Source organism: Nicrophorus vespilloides, unplaced genomic scaffold, assembly GCF_001412225.1.
Source record: "Nicrophorus vespilloides isolate i.1.1-1 unplaced genomic scaffold, Nicve_v1.0, whole genome shotgun sequence".
In the NCBI taxonomy this organism is placed as follows: Eukaryota; Metazoa; Arthropoda; class Insecta; order Coleoptera; family Silphidae; genus Nicrophorus; species Nicrophorus vespilloides.
In genome coordinates, this window is record NW_017096360.1 from 83,560 (window position 1) to 97,776 (window position 14,217).

General features: G+C 46.6%; 3 protein-coding genes across 6 annotated transcripts in view; 1 reads left to right on the forward strand and 2 right to left on the reverse strand.

The window, feature by feature from the left end:
• Positions 1 to 1,055: 1,055 nt before the first annotated feature.
• Positions 1,056 to 6,211, reverse strand: LOC108556788 (ubiquinone biosynthesis monooxygenase COQ6, mitochondrial). The gene is made up of 9 exons (XM_017913057.1): positions 5,904 to 6,211; positions 5,412 to 5,845; positions 2,279 to 2,386; positions 2,155 to 2,217; positions 1,982 to 2,089; positions 1,716 to 1,918; positions 1,544 to 1,659; positions 1,308 to 1,474; positions 1,056 to 1,184 (listed from the first exon to the last, which is right to left on the reverse strand). The coding sequence occupies exons 1-9, from the start codon at positions 6,058 to 6,060 to the stop codon at positions 1,155 to 1,157; spliced, it is 1,386 nt and encodes a 461-aa protein (XP_017768546.1). The 5' UTR covers positions 6,061 to 6,211; the 3' UTR covers positions 1,056 to 1,154.
• LOC108556787 (transient receptor potential channel pyrexia) lies at positions 2,398 to 5,405 on the forward strand. Its single transcript, XM_017913055.1, has 3 exons — positions 2,398 to 2,879; positions 2,986 to 3,170; positions 3,228 to 5,405. Exons 1-3 carry the CDS (start codon positions 2,655 to 2,657, stop codon positions 5,356 to 5,358), a joined length of 2,541 nt encoding a protein of 846 aa, XP_017768544.1. The 5' UTR covers positions 2,398 to 2,654; the 3' UTR covers positions 5,359 to 5,405.
• A 1,017-nt stretch (positions 6,212 to 7,228) lies between the features above and the next one.
• LOC108556785 (transcription factor HIVEP3-like) overlaps positions 7,229 to 14,217 on the reverse strand; it is a 10,915-nt gene continuing 3,926 nt past the window's right edge. The window contains exons 1-9 of one of the 4 annotated variants that reach the window (XM_017913052.1): positions 13,830 to 13,948; positions 10,428 to 13,395; positions 10,240 to 10,348; positions 10,040 to 10,160; positions 9,801 to 9,967; positions 8,672 to 9,733; positions 8,076 to 8,602; positions 7,761 to 8,000; positions 7,229 to 7,677 (exon numbers count right to left, since the gene is read on the reverse strand). In XM_017913052.1, the coding sequence (XP_017768541.1) occupies positions 7,579 to 7,677; positions 7,761 to 8,000; positions 8,076 to 8,602; positions 8,672 to 9,733; positions 9,801 to 9,967; positions 10,040 to 10,160; positions 10,240 to 10,348; positions 10,428 to 13,334 (5,232 nt within the window). In that variant the 5' untranslated portion in view covers positions 13,335 to 13,395; positions 13,830 to 13,948 and the 3' untranslated portion in view covers positions 7,229 to 7,578. Of the gene's footprint in view, positions 7,678 to 7,760; positions 8,001 to 8,075; positions 8,603 to 8,671; positions 9,734 to 9,800; positions 9,968 to 10,039; positions 10,161 to 10,239; positions 10,349 to 10,427; positions 13,396 to 13,718; positions 13,790 to 13,825; positions 13,949 to 14,217 lie in introns of those variants that run through there. The other 3 variants (XM_017913053.1, XM_017913054.1, XM_017913051.1) reach the window with 3 other exon arrangements.

Genomic DNA, 14,217 nt, shown 5'->3' on the forward strand with positions numbered 1-14,217 from the left:
TTTATTCAACAATCTCACTCGAAATAATATCAAACTATTAGTAAACAAATAAAAGATGATAATCCCAATTAGAAATTGTTTGAAAATTAACGAATTCTATAATTTTGAGACCGATATTTCTTTATTGATCCGGCGTTGTCATGGCGCACATGGACCTAACGACGTAACGGGAATTCTACAAAACAAATAATATAGAAGGCTGACGCACGAAAACAAAAAAAAAACAAACAAACGAAGCATTCATGGAACAAAAATAACAAATCATAATATTACTACGCATTACTCATTTGCATGTTATTCATTTTATATAAAATGTGAAATCATTGGAATTAATCTCGGAAGTTATTGTGCATTGAGTAACAAATGCACTTGCAATTACATGGGGTTAACAACATGCAGCTAATTAAATATATTTTTTAAAATTAATTTCATTTCATGCTGCATATAAATGCAAAGCGGCGAAGGCTTTGGACGAATCGATATGGATGGGAAATCCTAAAAAGAAAACAAAGATGGCTGTGGCGTGGGATAAAACAAGAGACAAGAGCATTCTTGAAGAAATAAAAATAAAACACAGAGCAGAAAGACAGACCTATGGTCAATAGCCCTTTGTATCAAATGAAATTATATATATTTATTTTAAAATAACACACTCTATGTACAGAAATAAATTATTTGTGAATTATTCTATTAAGGGCAGAAAGACCTATATGCTCGGTAGCCCTTTACAACAGATCGATTTGTTTTTATTTTCTTCTTATTACATTATTTTGTTGAGTTTGACTTGAGTATGTTATTAATATTATCATTATATTGACAAATGAGAGAGAAACAACGTTAAAATATTATGGCAGACATAATAATAATAATAATGTGTGGCAAAAGTAGATAATCGAGCGAACGAACGTCCACTGTATGCAACCCAATATACACCTTATTGAATGTTGTGCAACATAAGCGACAATTACTTTGTTTAATCAAATTTGAGAAATCATAACATAATTGTTTTCGTTAATGAAATAAATTTTTATGTGTATAGAATTTAAACAAGAGACTAGTAGCTTCGACAAATCTATTCGTCAAAATATTTATGTACAAGTAACAAAATCAACAACAATAACTATATACTTTTCCAAAAAAAAATCTCCTTGCACTTAGGCTGCGCTTTGCTGCATGATGAGTTTCTAAAATAGAATAGAAATGGTAAGATATGGGGTATTATCTTGGGCAATACAAGAGGGAGAGTAGCAGATGTTTTCTTAACAAACAAAAGAAAAGAAAAGAATAGGGGGCATCCGGATACCTACTTTTAGGGGATCGAGGGCGTTTGTGAACTGCAGGCCGACGCTTCTCAGAAGGACGACTGGTGTGAATTCGGTGTTGTACAATTTCTGCAGACCGTCGACCGCTAGCATTGTCGGTACGTTGTGTCTCTGTCGCTCGCATTCGTAATGCTTCAGGTCATCGAGATCACCTAGAAAAAAAGAAGAAATCTCAGAGATTTAGATTCATAAATTGTGGATGATGATGGAAAAGAAAGTACCTAGTGTCTTCCCGTTGTAGACGGATTCGCCGAGGAGGCGGCTCAGGCATGCCGCATCGCCGAATCCCAGATTGACCCCTTGACCGGCAAGCGGATGGACACGATGGGCGGCATCTCTGGAAATGGTTTAGATGATGTTCATGATAATGATTGAGAAATGGAGAGTACGAACCCCACGAGTGCAACCCCATCTTTCACGTAATTGATGGCGTGTCCAAAACCAAGAGGAAATGCGGCCCTGCTGCCATCCTCCAAGGAGGCGACGTGAGGTGGTAGCTGACGGACGGCGTTCGAACGACCGATCAGCGACTGCATGAAACCATCGAAGGCCTTGGTGACTTCATCCACGAAGCCGGCCGTTGTATGGACCTTCCACTGTAAACGACGATGACACGAACGTTTATATATACTGCACTGATTATTATATTCAATGATTACGAGAGCACCGTTGACGGCATCCACGAACTGATCGTTCGGCAATCCCAGAAGATGCTTGGCCTCATCTGGAGACGTCGACCAGACGAGGGAGCTTAGATTATCGGCGAGCTGCGAAGCGAATAATACAATTATATAGAGATGAATGCATAGTATCAGTTGGAGAAGAGTCTTACGGGAAGCAAAGCTATCGGACCTTTGGGCAGGAACCTCTGCCAGGCGACGATGTTGTCATTGGCCTTGTGAAATAATAAATAATCAAGATGATGATGATACGAATCGATAGTGTTCTATATATACCTCGGAGAGATGAAGCGTGGCGACGACACCCATCTGATCGTAATTCCACGACATATTTTGCACGTCCATCGCCTTCCTGACCTGAGAGTTGGCCCCGTCGCATCCCAGCTGAAAAACGAGAGAATCATCAGAAACGATAATATATATTTACACGTTAATCGGAAAAAAAAAGAGGACGCGAGCGAGTTTTACGCATTTGTAAACATACACTCACGCTCACTCACTCTGCACGAGTGTGTTATTCCTTTTAAAAATAGAAAGGAACCCCTTCCTTCCTTCCATTCTTCCTCATTTCATTGCTTCTCAGTCCTGCTCTAGGCGCGAACATTTACAGTTCTTCTTCATCTTCTTCTTTTAAGAAATTCTAAAGTGCAAAATGAAGATGCAGAAGCAACGCGCGGCTGCTGCAGCTGCAGCACCTACCGCAGGCGCCGACACGGAAAACAAGATGAAATGGATGGACGATGAGGAGGAAGAGGAGGCAAGACAGGACTGGGAGAGCATCTCCAGCGAGAGCGAGAATTGCGGCTCCGATTGCGAGATGCGGATGACGTCGAAGCAACCGAGAGAGATCTCCGATGCGGACAGAATCAGGCAGCAGGTGATGATGATGATGTTTATGTTCATTTCGTTCTCTATTTTCTTCATCCACCAAAATATACGCGCTTGAAATAACGTGTATGTGTGCGTGTGTTTTTTGTTGATAGTTGCTGAGCGGGAACGAGGACTTGCAGCGGATGGTCAGGCAGGAGAACATCGCCGCAATCTTGGGACATCCCAACGGTCCGACCACCGGACTGCTGATCGCCGCCCATCTGGGAAAACCCAAGGTGCTGAAGGATCTGCTGACAATTTCGAGGGACAACATATCAATAACCGATGCATCCGGATGGTTAGTTTTCTATAAATAAATGCATGGTTTAACTTATTTGTTTGATCGGTTGAGCAGGGGTCTGCTGCATTTGGCGGCGAGCGGCGGCAACGTCGAATGCGTCAAGATGCTCCTGGAAGTCGGCCTGAACGTGGACCAGTGGGATCGTGCGCAGCGGGTCACGCCGTTACATTGCGCTGCGAGCGGTGGCAACGTGCAGTGCCTCAAGTACCTGGTGAAGTGCGGCGCAGACATCGACGTGGGCATCGAACGCAGAAGCGCTCTCAGATGTGCGGTGGAGAGCAGCGAGGTGTTATGCGTTAAGGAGCTTCTGGAGCTGGGTGCAAATCCCAACACGCTGCAGGTGTACTCGGAGACGCCGCTGCATGTGGCCGCCTCCCTCGGCTCTTCGGCAATCATCAAGTTGCTTATAAAGCACGGCGCCGGCATCAACGTTCAGTGCGGCCAGGACAGATCGACGGCCCTGCATTTAGCAGCCGAAGATGGAAACGTCGAATCCGTTCGAATGCTGCTCGAGGCAGGCGCAAATGTTGGCGCACTGAACAACAAGAAGCAGACTCCACTGCACATCGCCTCCCTCTGTCAGGCACCAGAGTGTCTTGAGTTGCTGCTAAGGAGCGGCGCTCATCCCAATCAGCGGGATGTGAACGGTCGTACCGCTTTGCACTGTTCCATAGTGAAGATGAGCAGATCGTGCGAATGCGTCAAACATCTGATAGGTGCTGGCGTCAACGTGAACGAACCGGACGCCTTCGGTTACACCGCTCTCCATTTGGCCGCCCTCAACGAGTACACCAACTGCATTCTGCTACTGATCAACAACGGGGGCGACGTCACGGCTCGCACCAACGGCGGCATCTCCGTGCTCACTTTCATCACGAGGCGAACACCGGAGGTTATCCCCAGGTATTTCGGCAAGTTCGATCAGGCCATCAAGCTGACCGAACACGAAATCGGTGACGTCGACTGCGAGCTCAAGCTGGACTTTACGATCCTCGTTCCGACGACCGTGCACGGCGAAACAGGTCTTCTGCTCAACTTCATCGAGGTCGGACATCGAGAGATCTTAAAGCATCCACTCTGCGAGACGTTTCTCTTCCTCAAGTGGCGACGGATTCGAAAATTCTTCCTCATCAGTCTGTTCTATCATGCGCTCTACGTCAGCCTGTACTCTGCCTACACGATGGGCGTCTTCCTCAAGGACTGCAAACCGATGCGCTCGACTTTCAGCAACAGCTGTCTGATGGAGAGCTGGTGCATCGCCGTCGGCTATACGTTGCTCGCGCTCAACGTGCTGATCCTGCTCAAGGAGATCTTCCAGTTCGCACACTCCTGGCACACGTACATCATACAGTGGGAGAACTGGCTCCAATGGTTGACCACGATTTCGGTTTTCTGCTGCGTATCACCGATTGACGGCAACATCAAGATGATGTACTCCGTTCAGCATCACGTCGCCGCCGTCGGCATATTCTTGGCCTGGCTCGAACTGATGATGATCGTAGGCAGATTCCCGATATTCGGCCTCTACATCCAAATGTTCACCACCGTCGCTGTCAACTTCACCAAGTTTCTGCTCGCCTATCTCTGCCTTCTGGTCGCCTTCGGCCTCAGTTTCGGCGTCCTCTTCGCCGGCTATCCGAGCTTCAAGAACGTCTTCGTCGGTCTTCTGAAGATCATCATCATGATGTCGGGGGAGCTCGAGTTCGAGGACATGTTCGACGAGTCAGATAAACCGATCGCCTATCCGGTCACGACGCACATCATGTTCCTCGCCTTCGTCATCCTCGTCACGGTCATCCTGACCAACCTGATGGTCGGTTTGGCCGTCAGCGATATACAGGGACTGCAGCAGAGCGCCGGCCTCGATCGTCTCGTGAGACAGGCCGAACTCGTTGCCCATCTCGAAAGCATGCTCTTTTCGCGTCTACTCAAATGGGTACCACGCAGCTTTCTCACCCTGCTCTACAAACAGGCTCTACTCCTCAAGTCGCACCGGGACTCGGCCCTCTACATACGACCGAACGATCCGCGCGAGGCCAAAATCCCGCAGGATCTCATCAACAGCATCTACAATCTGGTCGTAGAGCGGAAGGTGCGCAAGCAAAAGAAACGCGACCTCTACCTGCGAGAGGACTCGACAAAAAAGAATTCTATGAACTACATGTCCGATTACAAAGAGTGTTGAACGGTGCACGATCATAATTAGGCAACACCCGATGTACAAACATTGATACGTACCAATAAATTGCAGGTGTAATTATTTCCGTTGTCCATCACAACAGAATTAACGTTGCTCTCGTGTCCCTTCAGTTTGTACCCTTTGATCTTGGCCTCGTTCAGTATCTTCACATTGTTGAGCGTCTTTGCTTCCCTGTTCACCGCATCCAAGATCAAATCATTCTCCACAATGTATGCGACTGGATCAATCAGATTATCATGGCTGAAGGTGATCATGGCATTGGACAGACCATCCCAAACCTGCATCTTCCTGACCGTGCCATATCTGCCATCTTCTATAGCATTCCATACACCGAGACTGCTGAAGAAATTGCGAGTGTTTGGGTTCAGGGCGACAACACGATTGCTGTATTTGCCCTCCTGCAGTGTCCAGCTGAACTCCTTTGCACCCTCCAACAGAAGGATCCTCTTACTTGACAGCCTACTATTTTTACCTGTAAACAATGCGATACGATGTGATGGATTGCAGACAAGAAACATATGGAAACTCACCCAGAGCGGTGGCCAAAGATGTTCCGACCATTCCACCGCCTGCTATGATTATATCGAAGTGATTATCGCCTGCATTGCTGTAGTTGCGTACAGATATTATCCTCCTCTGAAGGAATCGAACCACAGCCCTTTCGCTTCTCCACATTGCACCGCTCATAATTTTGATTGCACTTGACGACAACTATCGTTGTTTTTGTTTATTTTATTTGTTGATAACCCAAAGAAAATAAGAAATAAACAAATTTAAGGTTAATCTCGATTGCAATTCAAAAATCCACGTTCGCCAACATTCAATAATTAAACCTTAAACTCGTATCGTTTTCATATGTTGGTCAAACTAGTTTTTAAATAAACTACGGTGCTACCGAAACAAACACGTTAGCACGTCCGCCGTGGTCTACGGTGCTACTACAACCATCAATTCTTATAGAATATCCACAATAAATAAGTAAATGAACGGATTGAATAAATTTAATGTAGTTCACTGTTGCAATTTACATCATTTATATCGATTTTTTTCAAAGAAGGCGCACATTTCTACATTCTCTCATACGGACAATATGATAATTTAGTTAGTTAAGAGTTAACTCTTTCAATAAATAAAATGAAAGCAATTATATAATAATAAAGCAATTAAGAAACTAATTTGTACTTCTCATAGTTTTGTTTTTGTTTTTAATCACAAAATTAATCATTTTTTTCATAACAAAACAATTAAACAGCAATCAAAAAAATGATATATATATATATATGTACAAACGTTTTAAATGCTACACAAAAAGGTGAAATATATAACCAAGAAATGAATGAATAAATGAATGAATGGAAGTGTTCTCGTTTGATCTCTCTTTCTCCTTCACTCTTCATCTAACTGCATTCATTCGACGTGTTTTGCGGCGGGTCGGTCTCTTCTCTTTTTCTTCTTCTACATCCTTAATTAATGATAAACACTTACACATCATCAAAACCTATATATAAATATATATAAACCTTACATTGTTCTTTAGACTATATAAAATAATTTTACATTTATATCACACTGTTAATATGTAGGAGGAGGAGGATATGATATTATATGTCTCAGGAGATATGTCATCATCTGCGAGTGTGTGTGTGTGTATGTGTCTGTGTGAATCCCCGCCCGCCCTTACCACATCATTCCCGCAAAAACAGTTGACGATATGCACAATCATCATCATCACTAGCGCATAATATACAAATGATTCTCGTACAATAATAATAATAATAAAAACTTAAAAATATCATCAATATATATAATAACTATAACAAACTTAATATTTAATTATTATCACATAACGTTTTGATATATATATATATACTTAATTTTTTTTCATCTTTCATTAAAATTTCCTATCGTTAAGTCTGCTCCCTCAAAGTATCGTTTTTGTTCGCAACAACAAAATAATGTCCAACTCGTCTCTTCTCTCTCCCTCTCTCTCTCTCAAATACATATTCATATATATATATATATATTTCTTGTCCTAACTATTACTAGTAGTAGTATAATAAAAATTGTTTTAAATCAGTCTTCAGGGTATGTGTGTGTATGTTGTTGTTGTTGTTGTTTCTGGTGGTGGTGGTGGTTGCGATAACGACGGTGTTGCAGACGTCGTCCTCGACCCCTGTATAACCTAGGCAACAAATGCAATCGTCGCTAACTCTCCGTGTCCGTTGTTTCCATGACTTCCGATTTATCATCTTCGAAATGCGACTGCTTGCTTGGATCGTTGAGGAATACCCTTTTGGCCAACAGCTGGAACAAACAAATGGAAACATGGAATGTAGTAACATTTTGCACACTTTTACACACTCTTCGTAAATTATGTCCGCTGTTACCTTAAGGCTGTCGAGACACTGGTCGCCGTCCGCGGTGTTGATTTCGGTGAGCAGACTGTTGGATCGTTCTAGCTCCGCGTACAATCCGAACGGAATTTTGGCCAAACATTCAAGCTTCATGATGTGCATCTTGGAGCGGAGATGCTTCGCCAAATGACCGTGGATGCGGAAAGCGATGTTGCAGTCGGCGCACTTGAACGGTCGCGGCTCAGACGATGACGTCGCCGGCGAAGAGGACAGCTGCAATGGAACAAAAAAAAAGTACACATAAGTAAAAAAAAAATCAATGACGCAAAATATTGTTGTTGTTGTTACCTTGTTGCAGTGCATTGCGCTCCTCTCGTGCTTCTGCAGGTGCCCCTTCGTGCGGAAGCTCACCGAACAGGTTTCGCATCTGTACGGCCTCTCCAGATAGTGAATGTTCATGTGTAATCGAAGTTGCGACGGTTTGCTGAAATTCTTCGAGCAAATGGTGCAACTCTTGTTCTCTTCGGAACTTTTCACCAGATCCGAGTTTGCGAGGAATGCTTTATCGTCGGAGGTGCCGCCACCGCTAACGCCAGTATTGGAACTGCAGGAGGCGACGGCGCTTCCGCAGGGCGTGCTGCAAGCACCACCTAGTGTCGACGTCGTGCTCGGACCGCAGCCGCCTCCTCCTACTCCTCCACCGCCGTTCGCATTTTGCTCGTTCTGTGTGGCCAACTTTAGAAATTCGGAGGCGACGTTCTTCGCCATCGAGTTCTTCTCGAGTTTCTCCTGCTTCGTCGCCACATCGGCGAGAGTCTCCATGGCACTGTTGTCGTAATACATCTTTCTGGTGGCCACCGATACGGCGTTCTCCACTGCAAACGAAAATAAAAAGACACGCATTAATTAAGAAGACAAACATGAGCAGGAAGAAGCAATTCTACCTTGCGCCGCGTTTATGATGGGCGGACGATCTTGGCAATAGTAGTTGACTCGATGCTCCATCAGCAGACCATTATTCCTGAACACTGGTGTCGTTTGCTGCTGATGCTGCTGCTGCTCCAAAATGTGCTGATTGCCTACCAGCTGCATGGGTTGTTGGTGCTGCTGCTGCTGCTGTTGATGGTGTTGGTGATGCGTGGGTGTAAGAGGCGTTGGCGTCCGAGCTGGACGTTCCTTGCTTTGGTGATTCAAAGTTGGATATGCGCCGTTCTGCCTCCTCGACAGATCTATTACGACCACCTCCTCCTCCTCCTCATCCTCATCCTTCTTTTCCACGCTCTCGTTGACATTCTTGTGCAGCTTGTAGGCGGCGACCGCATGAGGCGACGGTGGTTCCCGTTTTCTTTTCCTGTCCTTCTCGTCCACCATCTCCTCGTCTTGCAGCATCAACGACTTTCCTCCTGCGCGGAAGACGGGCGACGTCGGTTGCTGCGGGCTGTACCTCTTGATCACGTTAAAGTTGGTGATGTTCTTTGGCTGCTTCTCCGGACTCCTCCTCGGCTCTTCCTCCACCTCAAATCGCTGCGGAGATCCGTCACGTAGCGGAGGCATCGGTGGCAGCACCGGCGGTTCGATGGACATCGCCGTCCCCGCCGACAAAGACGTCGTCGTATTGTAAGGATAGGTGAGCGGCCTGTTCGGATTCGATTTGCCCAGATATTGAGTGTATTCGGGTTCTTCATCGCAACCGGTGCTGCTTAGGAGCGCGCTTGAGGAGGTAGTACATGTGGCGGCGGTGGTGGTGGTTGTAGTGTAAATGTTCGCCGTTGTGATCGTCGAGTTGATGATGCCCAATGTACGATTGCTCCTCTGCTGGTCCAGGATCACGTTCTTTGCGAAGTTCGTCTTCGACACGTGCACCAGCTGATCGGCATTCATGAAATGATCCGAATGTGCATTGTTGTGGTTGTAGTGACTCGGAGAAGACGAGTTTGGAGACTTCTGCGAAAGCGACAGCAACCCGTAAGCGGCCTCGTGTTCCTCCTGTCTGGTCGACGATTCATCTGGATTGATGGAAATTAAAATCATTGTCAAATGTGGTGGAATGTTGTAATGTGGACTACTACTAACCGCTACTGTCCATTCCGCTGTCGTCCGTATCCGAATCGGAGGACGGTTGATATCCGGCGTGCAGGGCGGCCGCTGCCGCCGCACCTGGGGAACTGGAGCTGGCCGCGTAGTTCTTGGTGTGCGCTTTGCTCTTCATGTGTTTGGTCAGATTCCCCTTGGTTTTGAAGCTGTGAAACGCAGAAATAGGCTCACTACTACCTGCGACCGCATCACTCAAAGACATTGGAAGTCCTGCATACCTGAAATTGCAGTGCCTGCAAGTATACGGCCTGTCATTAGAATGGGTCCTGATGTGTTTCTTAAGCATGGACGGCTTCTTGCAACGAATCCCGCACTGATCGCAAACGTATCGACCTCGACCTGAACAACCAACAACAAACAAATCCCAAATTATTATGTTTTCATTGATATGCGAATTGATTTAGTAAACTATCCGTACCTCTACCTCTGATGTACGTGTAATCCTCGTTGGACTCGTAGCCTCCGAATATCGAGTTTGATTTTCCGTTTTCGTCCTCCTTGTCGCCACTGTTTTCGCTGACGCTGAACTGCAAGAAAATAAAACGTTTGTACGTTCATATAATTGTTACAACCTAATGCATGTATGTATGTATGTATGTAAATTACCTTATAACTGGAGTGAACTATGTAATCGGCGATATCCTTTCCTGCTGTCGTGTACTTCTGATTATGTTGCCTCGAATCGTACGCCGTCGAGTACATCTTGTCAGCTTTGTTGTCCTGCTGCCGCCACTCAGAGTACATGCTCAACTTCTTAAAGTGTGGCACGTAAAAAGGTTGCGTCTTGTTGAGTGTACAGTAGACCGGTTTCGTGGAACTCTTCAGGCCCAAATAGCTGAAGTAGTTGCCGTGCAAAAAGTGCTCGTTGTACTTTTTGGCGCCGCGCGGCGTGTCCGGACTGATGAGGATCTGATTGAACATCGTCGGGGTGAGACCGTGATGCTGCTTCAGTGCGCTCATACTCGGCTTCAGCGCCAGACTGTTGGGCCGTGCAAACTTTTTCTTCTCCGGCGAAGAAGAAGACGGCTGTAGCTTCATCAGTGGCGACATCTTCTGTTGCTGCTGCTGCTGCTTTGGCGGCGGCAACGGCGGTGACGGAGGCGACGTGTCCGTCGTGATCGTTATGATCGGAGGTAGAGGAGGAGGTTTCTCCAATTTGACCGGCGGTTCGGCGACGACAGGTCCAGGCATTCCGGGCACGTATCGCACCACCTTTCCGTTCACCAAAAGATTCAACGGATTTAGGATGTTTCCGTTATGTTGTTGTTGTTGCTGCTGCTGCTGCATCTGCTGTGGTGAAGCAATGATTTCCTTCCTGATAGCGATCCTTCCCAAAAGCGTCGACGTCGTAGTCTGAGGCGATTCGCAAATGGTCAGCAGATGATTCGGCGTGGGCGTCGTGATAATTGGTCTGGACGAAGACGAGAGCGGTATCGAGAGGTTCAGCTGACGCAGATTGGGCGCCAACAGCTTCACCGCGTTTTGACTAAAATCGAGAATATTAGGATACTTGGTGGCAGCACCGTTCGACAAGTCTCTAACGATTATGCGGTCCGGAGGATCTTTGTCGACTCTCTGATGATGATGATGCTCGACCGCTGTCACGCACTCGGCCGACGACGACGAATCTATTCTCTCCGCCGACGTCGCCTCCTGCTGATGCTGCTCATTCTGCTGCTGTTGATGGTGTTGCTTTACGTACCCGCCGACTACAACTTTGTTCTGCATGACCGTCCCTCCCGATTGCAATGTCGATTTGACGACGCGGTTCTCGCTCATCTTGTAATCCGGATAGTCGCCCTCTTCGCCACGTTCTTTTCCGTCGATCTTAAAGCTCTTCGTCTCGCCGGACGTCTGCGTAATTTTCACCTCACCGCCGAACATCTTCACCGGCGGCCGCTTCGTTCTGCTGTCGTACGAGAACGAGGAATAACGGATCGTTTCGATGCCCTCCTCGAAGGAGAACGATTTGCTCTTGTCGCTCTCCACCAGCCTCGTCTTGCCCAGAAACGGTCCGGGCGATTTCAGTGGAAAGACGGCAGGTATATTATCGAAAGCATTCTTGTTTTGAGTCAGTATGGAGGCGACGTTCACCGAACTGCTCCTGCTGTATCTCGGACCGCTTTTGATGATGCCCTTGCAGTTGCGCATCTTGTGCAGCTCGAGCTCCGTCACCGTCTGAAAGATCATCTTGCAGTGCGGACAACGCATGTTCGTGTCCGCGTACAGATTCTTCAGAAGCAGCTCCTTGATGAGACTCTTCTGCGTCGACGGCTCTGAAACCTCGCTCAGACATCTCTTGCGACTCTTGGTCAGATTCAGAGGTTCGGCTGCTGCTGCTGCTGCTGCCGACGACGACGACACGTCCTCGTCTGAAGGTCGTCGCCTCGCGAATTCGCTGTTCACAATCGAATTGTTCTTGTCGATGATCTCGTTGATGTGCATGATCATCTCCGAATTCGCTGCAGGTATCGCGACTTCGTTTTCAACGTTCTCACCGTTATCGCGCGTGTGGAAACGCGGTTTGTACGGTTTACTTTTCATTTGATTCACTTGTTGTTGTTGTTGCTGCTGCTGCTGTTGTGGTGGTTGTTGTTGTTGCTGCTGCTGCTCGACGTGGTTATCTTCTTTGAGCTGGTCACGCTCTGGACTGACCGAGTCGTTGGTGCTGGTGGTAATCGTCGGCGGTGATGAATCCTGTTCCTGATTCGCTCCGCCTGCAATTCCCGGCGACGGTCTGGTTCCATAGTTGCCGAGCAGACGATTCGCGTGCGTGCGAGACCTGCAATGCTTGTAGAGATTCGAGCGCGTCTTGAAGCTGAAGCCGCAACTCACGCACGGATACGGTCTCTCGTTCGTGTGCGCCCTGATGTGTTTCTGCAGGACGCTCGGCTTCGAGCAGGCCAAATTACAGTATGTGCACACATACTTGCCGCCCGCCGTCGATGACGATGCCGACGTCGTTGAATTCGTCGTCGCCGTCGACGGTACTGCTGCTGCTGTTGCGGAAGACTCCTGTAGGCTGAGTGATTTTAACGATATGTCTTGCGGATGATTTCCATCGCCAACATCAATTTGACCAACATCAACAATAACATTGTTGGTGTTGTCAACACCGTTCGCACCGATCGCCGTCGTCGATGACGGCGGTGACGAAAGAGATGACGACGAAGACGATGATGACGAGGACGATGAAGACAGCGACGACGACGAGGGCAGCGGCGGCGACGATATGGAAGACTTCTTTACGTAACTCAGAACTGTTACACTATTTGTACTTTTCGTTGTTGGCACACCACCACTGCTACTAGCATCACCACCGACGCCATCCGCCACTTCCTGCTGCGGCAACGCAACCTCATTCGCCGCATTGTTGTTGTTGTTGTTATTGTTGCTTAGGTTGCTGTTGTTGTTGTTATTGTTGCTGTTGCACGATGCGTGGTGATTAGTCCTCGGCTCGATGCTGAGCTGCTTCTTGAACTTCTTGTGCAGGTAATTGTCCTGCTGGTCCATCTTTTCTCTCTTAAATATAAACGCTACCCCTTCCTTTCTCTCGGTGATCCCTCTTCACCTTCTGAAAATTACAAAATACTGATAATCGAGCAAACGACAATAAATAACTAAAATATATATGTGTGTGTGTGTGTGTGACTAATTCCTACTGATAAACACGAATACACCCACGCAAATTCAACAAATTTCACCAAACACAGTACATTTTAACAGCAAGGTCCAAACACGAGATAATTTCAAATTGAAATCAATAGTAACAAACAGTTAGTTACTAAATGTCCTCACAATAGCATCGACCAATCGATATTATTGTTGTTTTTGTTGTTGTTTTTATTGTTATAATTACGACAGCTATTGTTTGTTGTTATTGCAGCAGATGCGTACCAGGAAGATTGCGGTGGTAGGTGCGTGTGTTTGAGTGAGTGAGTGAGTGCAGGTATAAAATTGGGGAATCTCTCGACCTTCTATCCTCTTACTTCTCTAACACTTACTCACTCTATCTCTCTGTATTCTTCCGCCCCCACTCCGGAGGTTTTGCCTTGTTGCTTCTTCGCACTTGCTCCGACGCGACGAGGATAGAAACTACTGTGATCGAGGTCTGACTCAAAGAAGTGCACCGCACATGAATAAGACAGAGTGAGAGAATAAGAGTGAGAAGAGATAGATGTATAGAGTTGCATGATGAAGGAACGAAGTATGGTGGGAGGTAGGATAGGATAGGAAAGGAAAGGAAGGAGAACCGAGAAAAGAAAACATACACGTTTCGTGGAAAAGATTACGAACTACCTGATCCTTCCAGGATTTCCATAGGCGACTCGTCTTTTCCTAGAATTCCGACAGATTTACCCAAATTGCCGCCGTCCAACGAGACGAGACGAGAGAG